The sequence below is a fragment of the Ranitomeya imitator genome, chromosome 9 (genome assembly GCF_032444005.1).
Source record: "Ranitomeya imitator isolate aRanImi1 chromosome 9, aRanImi1.pri, whole genome shotgun sequence".
In the NCBI taxonomy this organism is placed as follows: Eukaryota; Metazoa; Chordata; class Amphibia; order Anura; family Dendrobatidae; genus Ranitomeya; species Ranitomeya imitator.
This window is the reverse complement of record NC_091290.1, coordinates 19,026,894-19,048,253: the sequence shown is the minus strand read 5'-3', so window position 1 is coordinate 19,048,253 and position 21,360 is coordinate 19,026,894. Positions and strand designations below refer to the sequence as shown.

Genomic DNA, 21,360 nt, shown 5'->3' with positions numbered 1-21,360 from the left:
CTATAATACTACCCCTATGTACAAGAATATAACTACTATAATACTGCTCCTATGTACAAGAATATAACTACTATAATACTGCTCCCTATGTACAAGAATATAAATACTATAATACTGCCCCCTATGTACAAGAATATTACTACTATAATACTACTCCTATGTACAAGAATATTACTACTATAATACTACTCCTATGTACAAGAATATTACTACTATAATACTACTCCTATGTACAAGAATATAACTGCTATAATACTGCCCCCTATGTACAAGAATATAACTACTATAATACTGCCCCTATGTACAAGAATATAACTACTATAATACTGCTCATATGTACAAGAATATAACTACTATAATACTGCCCCCTATATACAAGAATATAACTACTATAATACTGCTCCTATGTACAAGAATATAACTACTATAATACTGCCCCTATGTACAAGAATATAACTACTATAACACTGCCCCTATGTACAAGAATATAACTACTATAATACTGCTCCTATGTACAGGAATATAACTACTATAATACTGCCCCTATGTACAAGAATATAACTACTATAACACTGCCCCTATGTACAAGAATATAACTACTATAATACTGCTCCCTATGTACAAGAATATAACTACTATAATACTGCCCCTATGTACAAGAATATAACTACTATAATACTGCTCATATGTACAAGAGTATAACTACTATAATACTGCTCCTATGTACAAGAATATAACTACTATAATACTGCTCCTATGTACAAGAATATAACTACTATAATACTGCCCCTATGTACAGGAATATAACTACTATAACACTGCCCCTATGTACAAGAATATAACTACTATAATACTGCCCCCTATGTACAAGAATATAACTACTATAATACTGCTCATATGTACAAGAATATAACTACTATAATACTGCTCCTATGTACAAAAACAGAAATAAGAATACAGATAATAAATGGGAAATGTTTAAGAACATCCTAAATAGGCAGTGTAAGCGGTTTATACCTTGTGGGAATAAAAGGACTAGAAATAGGAAAAACCCAATGTGGCTAAACAAAGAAGTAAGACAGGCAATTAACAGTAAAAAGAAAGCATTTGCACTATTAAAGCAGGATGGCACCATTGAAGCTCTAAAAAACTATAGGGAGAAAAATACTTTATCTAAAAAACTAATTAAAGCTGCCAAAAAGGAAACAGAGAAGCACATTGCTAAGGAGAGTAAAACTAATCCCAAACTGTTCTTCAACTATATCAATAGTAAAAGAATAAAAACTGAAAATGTAGGCCCCTTAAAAAATAGTGAGGAAAGAATGGTTGTAGATGACGAGGAAAAAGCTAACATATTAAACACCTTCTTCTCCACGGTATTCACGGTGGAAAATGAAATGCTAGGTGAAATCCCAAGAAACAATGAAAACCCTATATTAAGGGTCACCAATCTAACCCAAGAAGAGGTGCGAAACCGGCTAAATAAGATTAAAATAGATAAATCTCCGGGTCCGGATGGCATACACCCACGAGTACTAAGAGAACTAAGTAATGTAATAGATAAACCATTATTTCTTATTTTTAGGGACTCTATAGCGACAGGATCTGTTCCGCAGGACTGGCGCATAGCAAATGTGGTGCCAATATTCAAAACGGGCTCTAAAAGTGAACCTGGAAATTATAGGCCAGTAAGTCTAACCTCTATTGTTGGTAAAATATTTGAAGGGTTTCTGAGGGATGTTATTCTGGATTATCTCAATGAGAATAACTGTGTAACTCCATATCAGCATGGGTTTATGAGAAATCGCTCCTGTCAAACCAATCTAATCAGTTTTTATGAAGAGGTAAGCTATAGACTGGACCACGGTGAGTCATTGGACGTGGTATATCTCGATTTTTCCAAAGCGTTTGATACCGTGCCGCACAAGAGGTTGGTACACAAAATGAGAATGCTTGGTCTGGGGGAAAATGTGTGTAAATGGGTTAGTAACTGGCTTAGTGATAGAAAGCAGAGGGTGGTTATAAATGGTATAGTCTCTAACTGGGTCGCTGTGACCAGTGGGGTACCGCAGGGGTCAGTATTGGGACCTGTTCTCTTCAACATATTCATTAATGATCTGGTAGAAGGTTTACACAGTAAAATATCGATATTTGCAGATGATACAAAACTATGTAAAGCAGTTAATACAAGAGAAGATAGTATTCTGCTACAGATGGATCTGGATAAGTTGGAAACTTGGGCTGAAAGGTGGCAGATGAGGTTTAACAATGATAAATGTAAGGTTATACACATGGGAAGAAGGAATCAATATCACCATTACACACTGAACAGGAAACCACTGGGTAAATCTGACAGGGAGAAGGACTTGGGGATCCTAGTTAATGATAAACTTACCTGGAGCAGCCAGTGCCAGGCAGCAGCTGCCAAGGCAAACAGGATCATGGGGTGCATTAAAAGAGGTCTGGATACACATGATGAGAGCATTATACTGCCTCTGTACAAATCCCTAGTTAGACCGCACATGGAGTACTGTGTCCAGTTTTGGGCACCGGTGCTCATGAAGGATATAATGGAACTAGAGAGAGTACAAAGGAGGGCAACAAAATTAATAAAGGGGATGGGAGAACTACAATACCCAGATAGATTAGCGAAATTAGGATTATTTAGTCTAGAAAAAAGACGACTGAGGGGCGATCTAATAACCATGTATAAGTATATAAGGGGACAATACAAATATCTCGCTGAGGATCTGTTTATACCAAGGAAGGTGACGGGCACAAGGGGGCATTCTTTGCGTCTGGAGGAGAGAAGGTTTTTCCACCAACATAGAAGAGGATTCTTTACTGTTAGGGCAGTGAGAATCTGGAATTGCTTGCCTGAGGAGGTGGTGATGGCGAACTCAGTCGAGGGGTTCAAGAGAGGCCTGGATGTCTTCCTGGAGCAGAACAATATTGTATCATACAATTATTAGGTTCTGTAGAAGGACGTAGATCTGGGGATTTATTATGATGGAATATAGGCTGAACTGGATGGACAAATGTCTTTTTTCGGCCTTACTAACTATGTTACTATGTTACAAGAATATAACTACTATAATACTGCTCCTATGTACAAGAATATAACTACTATAATACTGCCCCTATGTACGAGAATATAACTACTATAATACTGCTCCTATGTACGAGAATATAACTACTATAATACTGCCCCTATGTACAAGAATATAACTACTATAACACTGCCCCTATGTACAAGAATATAACTACTATAATACTGCTCCCTATGTACAAGAATATAACTGCTATAATACTGCTCCTATGTACAAGAATATAACTGCTATAATACTGCCCCTATGTACAAGAATATAACTACTATAATACTGCCCCTATGTACAAGTATATAACTACTATAATACTGCCCCCTATATACAAGAATATAACTACTATAATACTGCTCCTATGTACAAGAATATAACTACTATAATACTGCTCCTATGTACAAGAATATAACTACTATAATACTGCCCATTATGTACAAGAATATAAGTACTATACTACTGCCCCTATGTACAAGAATATAACTACTATAATACTGCTCCTATGTACAAGAATATAACTACTATAATACTGCTCCTATGTACAAGAATATAACTACTATAATACTGCTCCTATGTACAAGAATATAACTACTATAATACTGTCCCTATGTACAAGAATATAACTGCTATAATACTGTCCCTATGTACAGGAATATAACTACTATAATACTGCTCCTATGTACAAGAATATAACTACTATAACACTGCCCCTATGTACAAGAATATAACTACTATAACACTGCCCCTATGTACAAGAATATAACTACTATAACACTGCCCCTATGTACAAGAATATAACTACTATAACACTGCCCCTATGTACAAGAATATAACTACTATAATACTGCTCCTATGTACAAGAATATAACTACTATAATACTGCCCCTATGTACAAGAATATAACTACTATAACACTGCCCCTATGTACAAGAATATAACTACTATAATACTGCTCCCTATGTACAAGAATATAACTGCTATAATACTGCTCCTATGTACAAGAATATAACTGCTATAATACTGCCCCCTATGTACAAGAATATAACTACTATAATACTGCCCCTATGTACAAGTATATAACTACTATAATACTGCCCCCTATATACAAGAATATAACTACTATAATACTGCTCCTATGTACAAGAATATAACTACTATAATACTGCTCCTATGTACAAGAATATAACTACTATGATACTGCCCCTATGTACAAGAATATAACTACTATAATACTGCCCCTATGTACAAGAATATAACTACTATAACACTGCCCCTATGTACAAGAATATAACTACTATAATACTGCTCCTATGTACAAGAATATAACTACGGTACTATAAAACTGCCCCTATGTACAAGAATATAACTACTATAATACTGCTCCTATGTACAAGAATATAACTACTATAATACTGTCCCTATGTACAAGAATATAACTACTATAATACTGCTCCTATGTACAAGAATATAACTACTATAATACTGCTCCTATGTACAAGAATATAACTACTATAATACTGCCTCTATGTACAAGAATATAACTACTATAATACTGCCCCTATGTACAAGAATATAACTACTATAATACTGCCCCTATGTACAAGAATATAACTACTATAATACTGCCCCTATGTACAAGAATATAACTACTATAATACTGCCCCTATGTACAAGAATATAACTACTATAATACTACTCCCCTATGTACAAGAATATAACTACTATAATACTGCTCCTATGTACAAGAATATAACTACTATAATACTGCCCCTATGTACAAGAATATAACTACTATAATACTACTCCCCTATGTACAAGAATATAACTACTATAATACTGCTCCTATGTACAAGAATATAACTACTATAATACTGCCCATTATGTACAAGAATATAAGTACTATAATACTGCCCCTATGTACAAGAATATAACTACTATAATACTGCTCCTATGTACAAGAATATAACTACTATAATACTGCTCCTATGTACAAGAATATAACTACTATAATACTGCTCCTATATACAAGAATATAACTACTATAATACTGCTCCTATGTACAAGTATATAACTACTATAATACTGCCCCCTATATACAAGAATATAACTACTATAATACTGCTCCTATGTACAAGAATATAACTACTATAATACTGCTCCTATGTACAAGAATATAACTACTATAATACTGCTCCTATGTACAAGAATATAACTACTATAATACTGCTCCTATATACAAGAATATAACTACTATAATACTGCCCTCTATGTACAAGAATATAACTACTATAATACTGCCCCCTATGTACAAGAATATAACTACTATAATACTGCCCCCTAAGTACTATAATACTGCCCCCTATGTACAAGAATATACTACTATAAGGCCCCGGACCTTAGGCGTTCCGGCAGTTTGCCCACACAGGGTTAATGTCGCGCCGCTCATGCCCTTTAACCAGCACGGGATGAGAATCACACTGACATTCTTTCTCAGAGTTTGCTGTGGAAATACATTGTGCATAATTGGGGAAAAAAAATAGAATAAATCAAGACTTTCCTTTTTTCTAATGTCTGGTAATTCATAATTGGAACCACATTGATGGTTGAGGGTTTGGTATTTAAGAAGAAGAGGAAAAAAAAAACTTTGAAAATACCAAGAGAATCTAAACTGAGCTGTGTGCTCCATCCGTCATGACAGTGCAGTCATAGGGCAGCGCCGAGGGACGGGGAAAGGGGCAGCGCGGCGCTTTTATCCGCAGACTGCTGATTTGGATGATGGACATCTACGTCCTGTACTGGACTATTACTCCTACCATTGTTATGTCATGTGACCCCCGGTGTCCAGGACTATTCGTCATCATTTCACCAGGAGCTAATTTTTGTTGCTTTTTAAGGACCCCATCCTTTTTCTTTACATGCCCTATTGATGCATAAATCAGTGTTCCCCCTCGCAGTCACCTCTGATAATATAAGCGCCCCTGCAGCGATCAGCTGACTACTGTGCATCCAGCCAGCGGAATGGTGGGGGAAAACTTTCTCCAACAGCGACCACTACTGGGGAATTGTAGTACTGCAAGCAGCCCCCTAATCTGTAGACAGCTAGGGCGAGAAAGTGACTCCGGCTCAGGTCACACGTTGCATTTTTGGCAGTCCGGATTAGTACCGTTTAATTAAATTAGTGATGTGTTTAAAGTAAACAAGTGGCTGACCAAGGTGTGAAATTGAACAGGATCTGATCAATTGTAGGGCCGACCAAAGTGTAAAAGTAAACAGTGTCCTGCAAACTCAGTCCTCCTCCAACGTCTTAAGTAAACTATTCCCAACCTTAAAAAACACAGCAAAACCTCCTTTTTGTAAGCAACTTTACGGCCAAAAGACCAAGCTTTTCCTTTAGAAGCAAAAACGCAACGTGTGAACATGGCCTGTTGGAAGGATGGCACCTCTGTATGTGCTCTTCTAATGGAAGGGCTGGTAATTAGTTTGCAACCTGTGCCCCTTCCTATTTTAAGAGCCGTAATCCAGGACCCCCATTGAGTCGGTCGGCCATGATTGTTCCTTGGCGCTTTGGAGGCTTCGGTTGCATCATTATATCAATGGTGATTTTTTTCCGTTGAGGTCATACTTTTAGCTGCTGCTGATCACCAGTCTTTTCCTCCATCGCGGCGGCGCCTGTTTCTTTTCATCACTTTGGACATTTGTCAGCTACCGCCAATAGGACGTGCTCGGATATGCAATCACTTTATGATTAGCGCGGTCTGACGTCTGGGAATGTTTTGCATCTGTAGATCCCTGCATCCACTCTGCAGGGATCCTCTTTGCCCCCCTGTTGATCTTTTTGGGGCTGTCCTATAGTTCAGTAGCTCTAAATACTTGTATTTAGAGCTAAAAATAAATCATTTATGCATTGGCTTTCATTAAAATCTTGCATTATTTACGGTGGCTGCAGAATGAGTTAACGGAGAAACCTTCAGTGAGCGTTTTTAAAACTCTCCTCTGACTTTTTCTCCACTGATTTATCAAAGTTGAATCTGTAAGTGCCAGTAAAAGGCAAATGAAGCAAATTGTCTAAGGGAACAGGAGCACATGGGCTACTTGCACAGTGAACAAGTCTGTAGGAACATGTTCACACACCACCTAGAAACTTGAAGACACAAAAGATCATAGTAGAACCAAAAACACTCAGTTTCAAAAAATCACAGTAATCCGCAAGTGCTAGTAAAAAGATGTAAAAAACAGGGTATTTGGTTGATACGTTTTTTGCAAAAAATGTATACTAAGCTGCTCCACCAAACGTCAAGGTATACCCATATCAGAGCAGTCCTAACTGATGTATGCAATCCCTATCTGATGTATTTAAAAACCTGATCATCTGTATATTACCTGTGTGAACAGGGTTCAGAGAGGAAAAATCCATGTGGACATGCTGAGTGGAACAGCTTTTGTGCAGATAGCCCAAGAGGAGTGTGTCTACAAGACTAGGGAGTTACCCACCACTCCTCTTGGGCTATCTGCACAAAAGCTGTTCCACTCAGCATGTCCACATGGATTTTTCCTCTCTGAACCCTGTTCACACAGGTAATATACAGATGATCAGGTTTTTAAATACATCAGATAGGGATTGCATACATCAGTTAGGACTGCTCTGATATGGGTATACCTTGACGTTTGGTGGAGCAGCTTAGTATACATTTTTTGCAAAAAACGTATCAACCAAATACCCTGTTTTTTACATCTTTTTACTAGCACTTGCGGATTACTGTGATTTTTTGAAACTGAGTGTTTTTGGTTCTACTATGATCTTTTGTGTCTTCAAATTGTCTAAGGGGTTGCTGACATTCAAGAAAGTGGGCTCCAAACTGTAACATACCTAAAATAATAAAGTTAGCAAGCAGTCGCCCTCCCTGGGTTCACGTATTTTGGCTGTGCGATGACTTCGCATCAACAGTGCTCGGCACCGCTGCGGCCAATCGCTGAGCTCCGTGCCCCTAACCCAGGCACAGCCGCTACGCCCCGGGGACCGGCTGGAGCGATGCCATGCACTGATGAGCGGACAACACTGCTACATCCAAAACACGAAGACCAGAGCTGCGGTATGGATCTGGCTCTGCACCCGTCAAGGGAGCCAGAGAACCGCTTTACCTGTTCTTTACTTGCATTTTTAGGGCGAAACGGCCGAGTTTTCTCCAATTTTAACAATGTGGCTGGGGTATGTAGACTTTTGCAACCATTTTATTTTTTTATTGCTACATTACATAAAATAAAGCAATTCATTATTAAGTAGAAATAATTCTAATGTTTGGTGTATGCAGCTCCCCTGCAGAGCGATGTTATACACTGATCTGATCCTGTTACTCCACCTCTTAACCGCAGACTAAATTAACCTGTGACTGCAGGATGAGACCGTGCAGAATTGTTTTTATTTATTTATTTATTTGTTTTGTAACCATGGAGATGCATAGATCCGCATAGGAGCTTCATACATAAAATTATTGGAGATTTGTTTCTTTTATGAAGACTTTATGCAACGGCCGTTTCGCGTTTTGTAACCATGGAGATGAATAGATCCGCATAGGAGCTTCATACATAAAATTATTGGAGATTTGTTTCTTTTCCGAAGACTTCATGCAACGTCGTTTCCTTGCATCGATCTGTCATTTTGATACATCCATTATTTTCACCTCCGCTAGTATCCAGCAGCGGTCAGATGTGTGCGGCGGCGGCGGGGAGGGGTCTATGATTGGAGTAGTAGTCATTATTTCACACCCTGTCATTGTATAGGGGGGCTGCCTCTGCCTATTTCCTCCTGGCACTCCGCAGCCCTCGGTGAATCATTTGCCATTGCCGGATTTCTCCTTTTGAAGTCCAGGAGGTCAAAAGGTCTCAGACAGCAGACGCACGGGCCGGGGGTCCGGCGCTTGAGAATGAGCCTTAAAGACCCATTTGAAAGTGGTTTTCCTTCCAGGGGCCACTTGTTAACGGGAAGACTTTAATGGTGGGCCCGTCCCAGCAGCTGTCAGCGTGGGACCCCGACCTTTAGGTATAGGCAGTTCGTGGCGCCCCTTTCCTTACACAGGCCCTGGTGCTTGCGGCGTCCTTCGCTGTCCTCCGGGGGGCAGCAGGTGGAGGCGGACAGCTGCGCGGTTCCTGTGGATCTTATCAGGGGCAGCACCTGCTAATTCCCGGGATCTGGCTCATCTTACGGGGACACAAGTGCCGTTTTCATCTGAGGGGGGTGATATGTGTTCAGAGCTCTCTGCCACCTCCGGGGGGTCACGGTTCCAAATTATTCGGTAGCAGGTATGCAAATTAACAGCTCCAAATATTCCGCTAACGAGACCCGACTTAATTTGCACCCTGCGCGGAGCTGTCATTCTGACCGGTGGCATAGAATGTGCTGCCGCAATAAAAAAAAAAAGCAGATGCTCCCCCCGTCCCTCCGAAAATATGTCCTTGAGCTGCCCTCTAGTGCCGGGGCGAGTGGGAGGAAGGAATGTCCCAGCAGCACAGAGTATTTCAGAAGGCAGTCCGTAGGGGAGGACGGAGACCTTCTTACTCTACCAGGGGACTTGCTTGCGTTTGACGGGTTCCATGGTGTCCTAATGGCTACTAGAGCGGGGTGCCCAGCAGCGCAGAGTATTTCAGCAGGACTGGCGGTGTAAGTGCTGGGCTCCGAGTGTAGTTGTTCTCCTTGTCACCTCCTAGCGGTGACGCCGCAGGAGTAGACTTTGGTTCTGCGTAAAATGCGCAGTTTGGGTGTTTTCTGCAGGTAGCGGCGGCTGCTCGGCCAGGGAGGATGGAGGGAGGAGGCCGCGCCATTGTTAGCGGCAGTCCTGGGTCACATCATGCTCCAAGGTGCTCTGAAGTCTGACTTGTTTATACCGTGTTCCACAACAGTATAATTGGTCGTGGCACGGCCCGCTGACTGTTTCCATATGCACGGCCATGCTTGTGAATATGCATCAGCGGGAGTCGTCAGTAAGCTGCACAATGGGGGCCTTGTGTACGGAGGGGCTGCAGGGGACGTGCACCTCCTCGGCTCTGCTCCTTCTTCACATAAAACGCCGATCCGATCCGATGGAGGCAGCATCAGGTTCTCTGCACAGAAAGTGGCGGGGTGTAGACCCCCATTGTCAGCCCCCTATAGAGATGCAGCAGAGTTCAGTGCAAGGAGGCGCTCATCTGTTGGCTGGATGTATGTACACAGTGACTGCACCAGCAGAATAGTGAGTGCAGCTCTGGAGTATAATACAGGATGTAACTCAGGATCAGTAATGTAATGTATGTACACAGTGACTGCACCAGCAGAATAGTGAGTGCAGCTCTGGAGTATAATACAGGATGTAACTCAGGATCTGTAGTGTAATGTATGTACACAGTGACTGCACCAGCAGAATAGTGAGTGCAGGTCTGGGGTATAATACAGGATGTAACTCAGGATGAGTAATGTAATGTATGTACACAGTGACTGCACCAGCAGAATAGTGAGTGCAGCTCTGGGGTATAATACAGGATGTAACTCAGGATCAGTAATGTATGTACACAGTGACTGCACCAGCAGAATAGTGAGTGCAGCTCTGGAGTATAATACAGGATGTAACTCAGGATCAGTAGTGTAATGTATGTACACAGTGACTGCACCAGCAGAATAGTGAGTGCAGCTCTGGAGTATAGTACAGGATGTAACTCAGGATCAGTAATGTATGTACACAGTGACTGCACCAGCAGAATAGTGAGTGCAGCTCTGGAGTATAGTACAGGATGTAACTCAGGATCAGTAATGTAATGTATGTACACAGTGACTGCACCAGCAGAATAGTGAGTGCAGCTCTGGGGTATAATACAGGATGTAACTCAGGATCAGTAATGTATGTACACAGTGACTGCACCAGCAGAATAGTGAGTGCAGCTCTGGAGTATAGTACAGGATGTAACTCAGGATCAGTAATGTAATGTATGTACACAGTGACTGCACCAGCAGAATAGTGAGTGCAGCTCTGGAGTATAGTACAGGATGTAACTCAGGATCAGTAGTGTAATGTATGTACACAGTGACTGCACCAGCAGAATAGTGAGTGCAGCTCTGGGGTATAATACAGGATGTAACTCAGGATCAGTAATGTAATGTATGTACACAGTGACTGCACCAGCAGAATAGTGAGTGCAGCTCTGGGGTATAATACAGGATGTAACTCAGGATCAGTAATGTATGTACACAGTGACTGCACCAGCAGAATAGTGAGTGCAGCTCTGGAGTATAGTACAGGATGTAACTCAGGATCAGTAGTGTAATGTATGTACACAGTGACTGCACCAGCAGAATAGTGAGTGCAGCTCTGGAGTATAGTACAGGATGTAACTCAGGATCAGTAATGTAATGTATGTACACAGTGACTGCACCAGCAGAATAGTGAGTGCAGCTCTGGAGTATAATACAGGATGTAACTCAGGATCAGTAATGTATGTGCACAGTGACTGCACCAGCAGAATAGTGAGTGCAGCTCTGGAGTATAGTACAGGATGTAACTCAGGATCAGTAATGTAATGTATGTACACAGTGACTGCACCAGCAGAATAGTGAGTGCAGCTCTGGAGTATAGTACAGGATGTAACTCAGGATCAGTAGTGTAATGTATGTACACAGTGACTGCACCAGCAGAATAGTGAGTGCAGCTCTGGGGTATAATACAGGATGTAACTCAGGATCAGTAATGTAATGTATGTACACAGTGACTGCACCAGCAGAATAGTGAGTGCAGCTCTGGGGTATAATACAGGATGTAACTCAGGATCAGTAATGTATGTACACAGTGACTGCACCAGCAGAATAGTGAGTGCAGCTCTGGAGTATAGTACAGGATGTAACTCAGGATCAGTAGTGTAATGTATGTACACAGTGACTGCACCAGCAGAATAGTGAGTGCAGCTCTGGAGTATAGTACAGGATGTAACTCAGGATCAGTAATGTAATGTATGTACACAGTGACTGCACCAGCAGAATAGTGAGTGCAGCTCTGGGGTATAATACAGGATGTAACTCAGGATCAGTAATGTATGTACACAGTGACTGCACCAGCAGAATAGTGAGTGCAGCTCTGGAGTATAGTACAGGATGTAACTCAGGATCAGTAGTGTAATGTATGTACACAGTGACTGCACCAGCAGAATAGTGAGTGCAGCTCTGGGGCATATTACAGGATGTAACTCAGGATCAGTAATGTAATGTATGTACACAGTGACTGCACCAGCAGAATAGTGAGTGCAGCTCTGGAGTATAATACAGGATGTAACTCAGGATCAGTAATGTAATGTACGTACACAGTGACTGCACTAGCAGAATAGTGAGTGCAGCTCTGGAGTATAATACAGGATGTAACTCAGGATCAGTAATGTAATGTATGTACACAGTGACTGCACCAGCAGAATAGTGAGTGCAGCTCTGGGGTATAATACAGGATGTAACTCAGGATCAGTAATGTAATGTATGTACACAGTGACTGCACCAGCAGAATAGTGAGTGCAGCTCTGGAGTATAGTACAGGATGTAACTCAGGATCAGTAATGTAATGTATGTACACAGTGACTGCACCAGCAGAATAGTGAGTGCAGCTCTGGAGTATAGTACAGGATGTAACTCAGGATCAGTAGTGTAATGTATGTACACAGTGACTGCACCAGCAGAATAGTCAGTGCAGCTCTGGGGTATAATACAGGATGTAACTCAGGATCAGTAATGTATGTACACAGTGACTGCACCAGCAGAATAGTGAGTGCAGCTCTGGAGTATAGTACAGGATGTAACTCAGGATCAGTAGTGTAATGTATGTACACAGTGACTGCACCAGCAGAATAGTGAGTACAGCTCTGGGGCATATTACAGGATGTAACTCAGGATCAGTAATGTAATGTACGTACACAGTGACTGCACCAGCAGAATAGTGAGTGCAGCTCTGGAGTATAATACAGGATGTAACTCAGGATCAGTAATGTAATGTATGTACACAGTGACTGCACCAGCAGAATAGTGAGTGCAGCTCTGGAGTATAATACAAGATGTAACTCAGGATCAGTAATGTAATGTATGTACACAGTGACTGCACCAGCAGAATAGTGAGTGCAGCTCTGGAGTATAATACAGGATGTAACTCAGGATCAGTAATGTAATGTATGTACACAGTGACTGCACCAGCAGAATAGTGAGTGCAGCTCTGGGGTATAATACAGGATGTAACTCAGGATCAGTAATGTAATGTATGTACACAGTGACTGCACCAGCAGAATACTGAGTGCAGCTCTGGAGTATAATACAGGATGTAACTCAGGATCAGTAATGTATGTACACAGTGACTGCACCAGCAGAATAGTGAGTGCAGCTCTGAAGTATAAAACAGGATGTAACTCAGGATCAGTAATGTAATGTATGTACACAGTGACTGCACCAGCAGAATAGTGAGTGCAGCTCTGGAGAATAATGCAGGAGGTAACTCAGGATCAGTAATGTATGTACACAGTGACTGCACCAGCAGAATAGTGAGTGCAGCTCTGGAGTATAATACAGGATGTAACTCAGGATCAGTAATGTAATGTATGTACACAATGACTGCACCAGCAGAATAGTGAGTGCAGCTCTGGAGTATAATACAGGATGTAACTCAGGATCAGTAATGTAATGTATGTACACAGTGACTGCACCAGCAGAATAGTGAGTGCAGCTCTGGAGTATAATACAGGATGTAACTCAGGATCAGTAATGTAATGTATGTACACAGTGATTGCACCAGCAGAATAGTGAGTGCAGCTCTGGAGTATAATACAGGATGTAACTCAGGATCAGTAATGTAATGTATGTAGACAGTGAATAGTGAGTGCGGCTCTGGAGTATAATACAGGATGTAACTCAGGATCAGTAATGTAATGTATGTAGACAGTGAATAGTGAGTGCGGCTCTGGAGTGTCTAAGGATATTGCATCTCGATCACTTGGCTCCTTTTCTAGGAAATCGGCCTCCTCTGATAAACGGCAGAGGTAGCTGGTAACCTTGGCAATGAGTAGTAAACTAGAGACGTAAAGATCCCTTCTTTCTTGAGAACAGAGGATTTTTAATAAGAGGTAAACTGACACATTGTTGCGACCCCTTTATCTCCTGGGTATTACGAGTCGCAGATATTTTGATATTTTCCTTTCTGATTTTATTTTCTGGGAGAGACGCCTTTTATCACCGGGGGATGCGGAGATTTTTCCTCTGACGAGGTCGCCGCATCATCTGCTGAAACACTTTGTGCTGCTGCAGATCCGGGCGCCTGTCATTAGGACGCTGTGACTTCCCTCCGTTCACGGTCGTCTCCATCCCCTTCGTCACATCATGACAGCCTGTTACTTGCCCCTCCTGACATACAGGAAGCCTGAAATCCTCTGTGCTGCTTTGGCCGTGCCCATGCTTTTTATTTCTTGAATTCTTTGTTTCTTCTCCCATCTGGGTCTTGGTGACATTCCAGAGAGGTGGATCCGGGATTTAAGCACTTAGGCGACTATCTGCACAGACGCAGACCCGCGGATTTGCGAAGAAAGGGCTTCAGTCCGGTTTTAATGAGCCTTTATGGGACAAAATGCACGGAAATGGAGCCTTCAGAATAAACAACCTTTATTTTTTTTCCTTTTTACGGATCGTCTTACTGACAAGGTGGCGCAGAGACCGCGCGTTCGGTGGGCGCTGATTGTCGCTGTCCGTGCAGTGGGCAGCAACGCAGAACAATGCTGCATTTTTGTCACCGGGCTGAATGACCCAAATTCCGGTTGCTCCTTCCTCGTCTTGCGGCGGATCGTTAATTTATTCATTTATTATAGTTTTTTGGTTATTTTTTTTTTTTTTACTTCCCATTAAGTCAACATACCTATGTGTGAGTGATTCCTGCCCTGCGGTGCCCGCTGTGATCACGGTACCCCCTTCCTGGCACGCTTATTAGGACCAGACGTTGGGTGCCCGCTCTTGCCAACTCCTCTGGGTTCCTTCTCCTTGGCAGGATTATGGGAGCGAAGGATTAAAGTTACAGTCGCCACAATTAAAAATCAAAACTCTGCAAATTCAGTCTTATAAACGCGCTCTTGTTATTGTGTCCCCCCCAAAAAAAAAATAAAGTTTAATGCAGTCTTTGGCCATTTCCTCCTCACCTTTTTGGCTAAGAACAGCCAGCGTTTTGTTTGAGTCATTTAATCTGTCTGTTTCGCCGCTTTTATTTACCTTTTTTATTCTCCTCTTTGCCCACTTTGTGTCAGAGCGACGTCTCGGCTACACTGCGTCCAATTTCCTTTCCCATGGAGAAAAAAAAAATACTCGGGGGGGGGTCTTGGGAACGGGGGGGTTTCCAGTCTCTGCCAGGCTGGGATTAAAAAAAAATCACTTTCCACTAAGGATGCCCTCGCCAGCCGTAATGAGCCGTACTTTCCCCAGAACTCTTCCAAAAACAAACCCCCTCTCGCATTCTATTAGCGCAGCGCTGGCACCGGCTGCAGGGAGTGTACCGTGCTCTGCGATACTTATCATCAGACGATCATTTTATTAGCCAATTCCTGTGATTATTCTTTCGGGGAGAAAAAAAGACATTAAATACAATTTTTATCTTTTTTGTTTCTAATATTTGCAAATTAAAAGGGTTCCCTCCTCCGGATGACTTATGGTCAGTCGTGCATGTAGATGTTTTCCAAGCACCTGTTGCAGCTTTTAAGGGGTTAAAGCCAAGCGTGAAGGTCTTTCCCTCCTTTTTTTTTTTCTTTCTTTTTCCTTTTTTTTTTTTTTTTATCATGGGCCCCCAACATCTCCATTCTCAGGATCTGTATCAGGTGGGTCCCCAATAGTCGGACATCTATAGATAAGTTGGGTGACGACGCCATCAAGAGGAAGAATGGCCGCCGACTATAAATTTTAGGATCAGGACAAAAGAGCTTTTAAGCTCTGCTCTCCTTGACTAGGAATCCGGCCACCTATGATAGCCTGCAGAGGTGGTCGGTAACCTTGGCAGTAAAAGGTAAACTCCAGAATTGCTACAGAGGAAGACCATTATGTAAGCTCGGAGGGCATAAACTTTCTATTGTTATTATTATTGGTTTTTTTTGCATTTCCACTTATTTTTATGTTTTTGGAATTCTTAATATTCTTTTGTTCCTTTTATAGAAATGGAGCAGCGTGAGCAACCCCCTGTTTCTTCCGTTAATCCCGCCGCAGTCGCAGGGGTTCACCGCCGTGGTGCTGACCTACGATCGGGTGGAGAGCCTCTTCAGAGTCATCACGGAGGTGTCCAAGGTCCCCAGCCTCTCCAAGCTCCTGGTGGTCTGGAATAACCAGAATAAGAGCCCCCCTGAAGGTAAGCTGCCTACAGAGGTCACTCCTGCGGTGTATAGGCGGCACAGAAGCGACACTTCCATGGTGTTATCATTGCCGCGCACAAGCCCGGTAACAACATGGACGATGCCGAACACCGGGGCTGAATCTCCAGTTACTCCAGAGCTGCATTCAGAATTCTGCAAGTTGCTCTGAGGGTGCACAAACTGTCTGCAGGTTCAGTGTCTGTGCTGGGTATGCTCTGCTCTAATGCAGGGTGGGGAAAATAATGGGCAGAAACTATATTTTCCATCATCTCATCTTCGCCCCAACAAAATAAAAAGTAAATGAAATGTAAACAAAAACAAAGCGAATCCACATAAAAGTTTGCGCACATGTAGTGCAGGGAACACATGGTTGCACGTCGCTGTGTAAATGGATCTGAGTCCTCAGCAGCCGGGGGTAGAGGCGACTAATGGTATGTAAATAAGAAGTTATCACATGTGAGTCCGGCCGCGGCGCTGCCAGGGGCCTCCTCACAGTAGCTGATAATTAAGCAGCCGGTGTTGGGCTGGAGATGTCAGCGGTGACTTCAAGGTCTCTCCGGCTCTTCTGCATTCGGCTTTCATATCACTTTTAAACAAATAGTGCGGTCAGACTATGAAAGCTGCAGGGAAGCCATCCGCCGCTGCAGAGGAGCCATACTCCCGCTGCATCCATCTTCATTTTCTTTCTTTTGATGCTTTGAAACTCCACAGTCATTTATTTTATCTTATTTTATTTTTTCCCCTCGATACACTCAGGAAAATGTAACTCGATTTAATGGACTCTCACAAGGGAGCTGAGATCAGTACAGGCTGACGCCCTCCATCGGGGACATTGAGGAATCCATGACGCTTTCTAGATCTTTAAAGGGGTTAAAAAGGGGTTCTCTGACTTCATGTGAATAAAGCTGAAATGGTGTAGAAACGAAAAGTTCTGCAACTTTATAATCAACTTTATTTCAATTTCTCACCATTTCCAAGATCCCTTTGTCGGTGATTTGATAACTTTTTTTTTATAATTACTTGGAAACTGCCATTTTTATTTACTCCGTCTGTGTCTCTCTTGGTCTCTGTGTCTCTTGGTCTCTGTGTCTCTCTTGGTCTCTGTGTCTCTCTCGGTCTCTGGGTCTCTGTCTCTCTCGGTCTCTGGGTCTCTGTCTCTCTCGGTCTCTGCGTCTCTCTCGGTCTCTGCGTCTCTCTCGGTCTCTGCATCTCTCTCTCGGTCTCTGCGTGTCTCTCTCGGTCTCTGCGTGTCTCTCTCGGTCTCTGCGTCTCTCTCGGTCTCTGCATCTCTCTCTCGGTCTCTGCGTGTCTCTCTCGGTCTCTGCGTGTCTCTCTCGGTCTCTGCGTGTCTCTCTCGGTCTCTGCGTGTCTCTCTCGGTCTCTGCGTGTCTCTCTCGGTCTCTGCGTGTCTCTCTCGGTCTCTGCGTGTCTCTCTCGGTCTCTGCGTGTCTCTCTCGGTCTCTGCGTGTCTCTCTCTCGGTCTCTGCGTGTCTCTCTCTCGGTCTCTGCGTGTCTCTCTCTCGGTCTCTGCGTGTCTCTCTCTCGGTCTCTGCGTCTCTCTCTCTCGGTCTCTGCGTCTCTCTCTCTCGGTCTCTGCGTCTCTCTCTCTCGGTCTCTGCGTCTCTCTCTCTCGGTCTCTGCGTCTCTCTCTCGGTCTCTGCGTCTCTCTCTCTCGGTCTCTGCGTCTCTCTCTCTCGGTCTCTGCGTCTCTCTCTCTCGGTCTCTGCGTCTCTCTCTCTCGGTCTCTGCGTCTCTCTCTCTCGGTCTCTGCGTCTCTCTCTCTCGGTCTCTGCGTCTCTCTCTCTCGGTCTCTGCGTCTCTCTCTCTCGGTCTCTGCGTCTCTCTCTCTCGGTCTCTGCGTCTCTCTCTCTCGGTCTCTGCGTCTCTCTCTCTCGGTCTCTGCGTCTCTCTCTCTCGGTCTCTGCGTCTCTCTCTCTCGGTCTCTGCGTCTCTCTCTCTCGGTCTCTGCGTCTCTCTCTCTCTCGGTCTCTGCGTCTCTCTCTCTCTCGGTCTCTGCGTCTCTCTCTCTCTCGGTCTCTGCGTCTCTCTCTCTCGGTCTCTGCGTCTCTCTCTCTCGGTCTCTGCGTCTCTTGGCCTCTCTCGGTCTCTGTCTCGCTCAGTCTCTGTGTCTCTTGGTCTCTGCATCTTTCGCTCTCTGTCTCTCTCTGTGTCTCTCTCTCTCGGCCTCGGTCTCTGGGTCTCTCTCTCGGTCTCTGTGTCTCTCTCGGTCTCTGTCTCTCTCTCGGTCTCTGTGTCTCTCTCGGTCTCTGCGTCTCTCTCGGTCTCTCTCTCGGTCTCCGCGTCTCTCTCTCGGCCTCTCTCGGTCTCTGTCTCTCTCGGTCTCTGCGTCTCTCTCGGTCTCTGTCTCTCTCGGTCTCTGCGTCTCTCTCTCGGTCTCTGTCTCTCTCTCTCTCTCTCTCTCGGTCTCTGTGTCTCTCGGTCTCTGTCTCTCTCTCGGTCTCTGTCTCTGCGTCTCTCTCTCGGCCTCGGTCTCTGCGTCTCTCTCTCGGTCTCTGTGTCTCTCTCGGTCTCTGTCTCTCTCTCGGTCTCTGTGTCTCTCTCGGTCTCTGCGTCTCTCTCGGTCTCTCTCTCGGTCTCCGCGTCTCTCTCTCGGCCTCTCTCGGTCTCTGTCTCTCTCGGTCTCTGCGTCTCTCTCGGTCTCTGTCTCTCTCGGTCTCTGCGTCTCTCTCTCGGTCTCTGTCTCTCTCTCTCTCTCTCTCTCTCGGTCTCTGTGTCTCTCGGTCTCTGTCTCTCTCTCTCTCGGTCTCTGTCTCTCTCTCTCTCTCTCTCTCTCGGTCTCTGTGACTCTCGTTCTCTGTCTCTCTCTCTCTCGGTCTCTGTCTCTCTCTCTCTCTCTCTCTCTCGGTCTCTGTGTCTCTCGGTCTCTGTCTCTCTCTCTCTCGGTCTCTGTCTCTCTCTCGGTCTCTGTCTCTCTCTCTCTCTCTCTCTCTCGGTCTCTGTGTCTCTCGGTCTCTGTCTCTCTCTCTCTCGGTCTCTGTCTCTCTCTCTCTCTCTCTCTCTCGGTCTCTGTGACTCTCGTTCTCTGTCTCTCTCTCTCTCTCTCTCTCTCTCTCTCTCGGTCTCTGTGTCTCTCGGTCTCTGTGTCTCTCTCATGAGTTCTTCCTATCATGTAATAACCTGTTCCATCACTTACTGATCATGGGGGTCTGACTATCTGGTATAATGCCGGGGTCTGACTGTCAGGTATAATGCCTAGATGACCCCCTTTTCAAGATTGGAAGAGATAATCTAGCCGCTGTAATAATTTTCTATACTCTAGCAATATGTTCGACACTGGTGAGCATATCCCTTTAAGAACTTGTTTTTGCCGCATTTCATGCGCTTTAGACCTCTAGATGGCGACGTGTTGCGGAGGAGGCGCTGCCTTTGTGCACAGCTGTGCTGTGGAAGAGGCGAATCTCTGCATTACCTGCCGGATACGCCTTGCTGGGGTCTGGGAAAGCTGGGTGACTATTAGCGGGGCAACGGTCCTCACCTGATACTGTATTTCTGTAGATAAGTTTTATTCATTCTTCCACAGAGAGTCTCTGGCCCAAGATCCGAGTTCCTCTTAAAGTGGTGCGGACGGCGGAGAATAAGCTCAGTAACCGCTTCTTCCCTTACGACGAGATCGAGACGGAGGCCGTGCTCGCCATCGACGACGACATCATCATGTTGACATCGGATGAGCTGCAGTTTGGTTACGAGGTAAGAGCGCCCCTTAACGGAGAAGTGAGGGTCACGTTTAAAGGGAACCTCGACTTCTGTGCCCTATGTAAGTGTGTAGACTTCCCCTTTAAGATGCTCCGCTGCGGAGCTGGACCCAGAGTATTGGCAGGTACAGCTTTCCCCATCATCTGAGGTTGGTCGTGGTCTCGGGGGGATTCGGCAGTAACGATATTGGTGCCAGCTGCGGGACTGGCGGGTTCTGTGGGAAATCTGCTCCGCGCCGCGTTCACACTGCTCCACGCTGCTTTTCATTGCTCTTCGGAGACTTCATATTGCCGTTTACTGGCCCGATTCCTCCTGACGGATGATGTCCATGAGCCGACTCCGTTGATTTTTTTATTTTTAGCATTTTTAACAAATATGGACTTGGGGGGGTTCATATCTGGAGGGAACAGACAGGCGCGCCTCCGTCTACAACTTTGGATAAAGGGGGTTACATCATCCCCCCCCTTCCCCAGTAAATAGCACTTGGGTCTTTAATACAAATCCAGCGTCCCTTTTCTTCCCTCTGCATTAGTGATGGCGACCTTGCTCATCCTAACCCTCCTGTTTCAAGTACAGATCATCAGCACTAGGGTACAGGCTGATGGCTGCACATCTGGGGCGGAAAGCAGCGCATGTAGGGGTGCAACCCCCATCATTGTCTAATCGGAGTAATTCCCATAGAAACACATTAGGCAAATGCTTGTGGTGCAATTCCAGAATGGTAATGGTAGCAGTGGCTCCTGGAGGCAGCGTGACCCCGTGACATACCCGGCTATGGGGGCGCAGTGACGGCAGTCCGGGGGTCACACTTGGCGGCTCATTACCGGCCCGGCCCTGATTTGAGGAGCACATTTGTAATTTGGCTGACACTTCTCTCATTCTTCATGTCGGAGGATTGTCTGACCCTTTCTTCCCCCTTCGCCGGGCCACTAAATCAGCCCCATTTAATGTGGTCAGTAGCATGTCTAACATTTCGGGGTGCTACTAATGATCACCCAGCCTGTTCTCATTTTCCTGTAGTTTTGATCCCCTTGTCAGCGGTCAAGTTATGGATGAAGTGACGGAGATGGAGGGTCTGATTGTATCCAGCTGCTGACTCGGGGGGCCACACGTCTGCGGCAGCGTTACCAGTTCTTCACAACACCCCCTCGTGCCCCCACCCTCTATTTTGTATTTTTTTTCTTCTCCG

The 21,360-nt window shown here is 44.3% G+C and overlaps 1 protein-coding gene across 4 annotated transcripts in view; it reads left to right on the top strand.

Annotated features, from left to right (window-relative positions):
* The window catches only part of EXT2 (exostosin glycosyltransferase 2), a 62,969-nt gene that overhangs the window by 34,879 nt on the left and 6,730 nt on the right, over positions 1-21,360 (top strand). For all 4 annotated transcript variants that reach the window (XM_069740010.1, XM_069740011.1, XM_069740012.1 and 1 more), the window contains exons 9-10: positions 16,264-16,453; positions 19,999-20,165. In XM_069740010.1, coding sequence (XP_069596111.1) covers positions 16,264-16,453; positions 19,999-20,165 — 357 coding nt within the window. The remainder of the gene's footprint in view (positions 1-16,263; positions 16,454-19,998; positions 20,166-21,360) is intronic.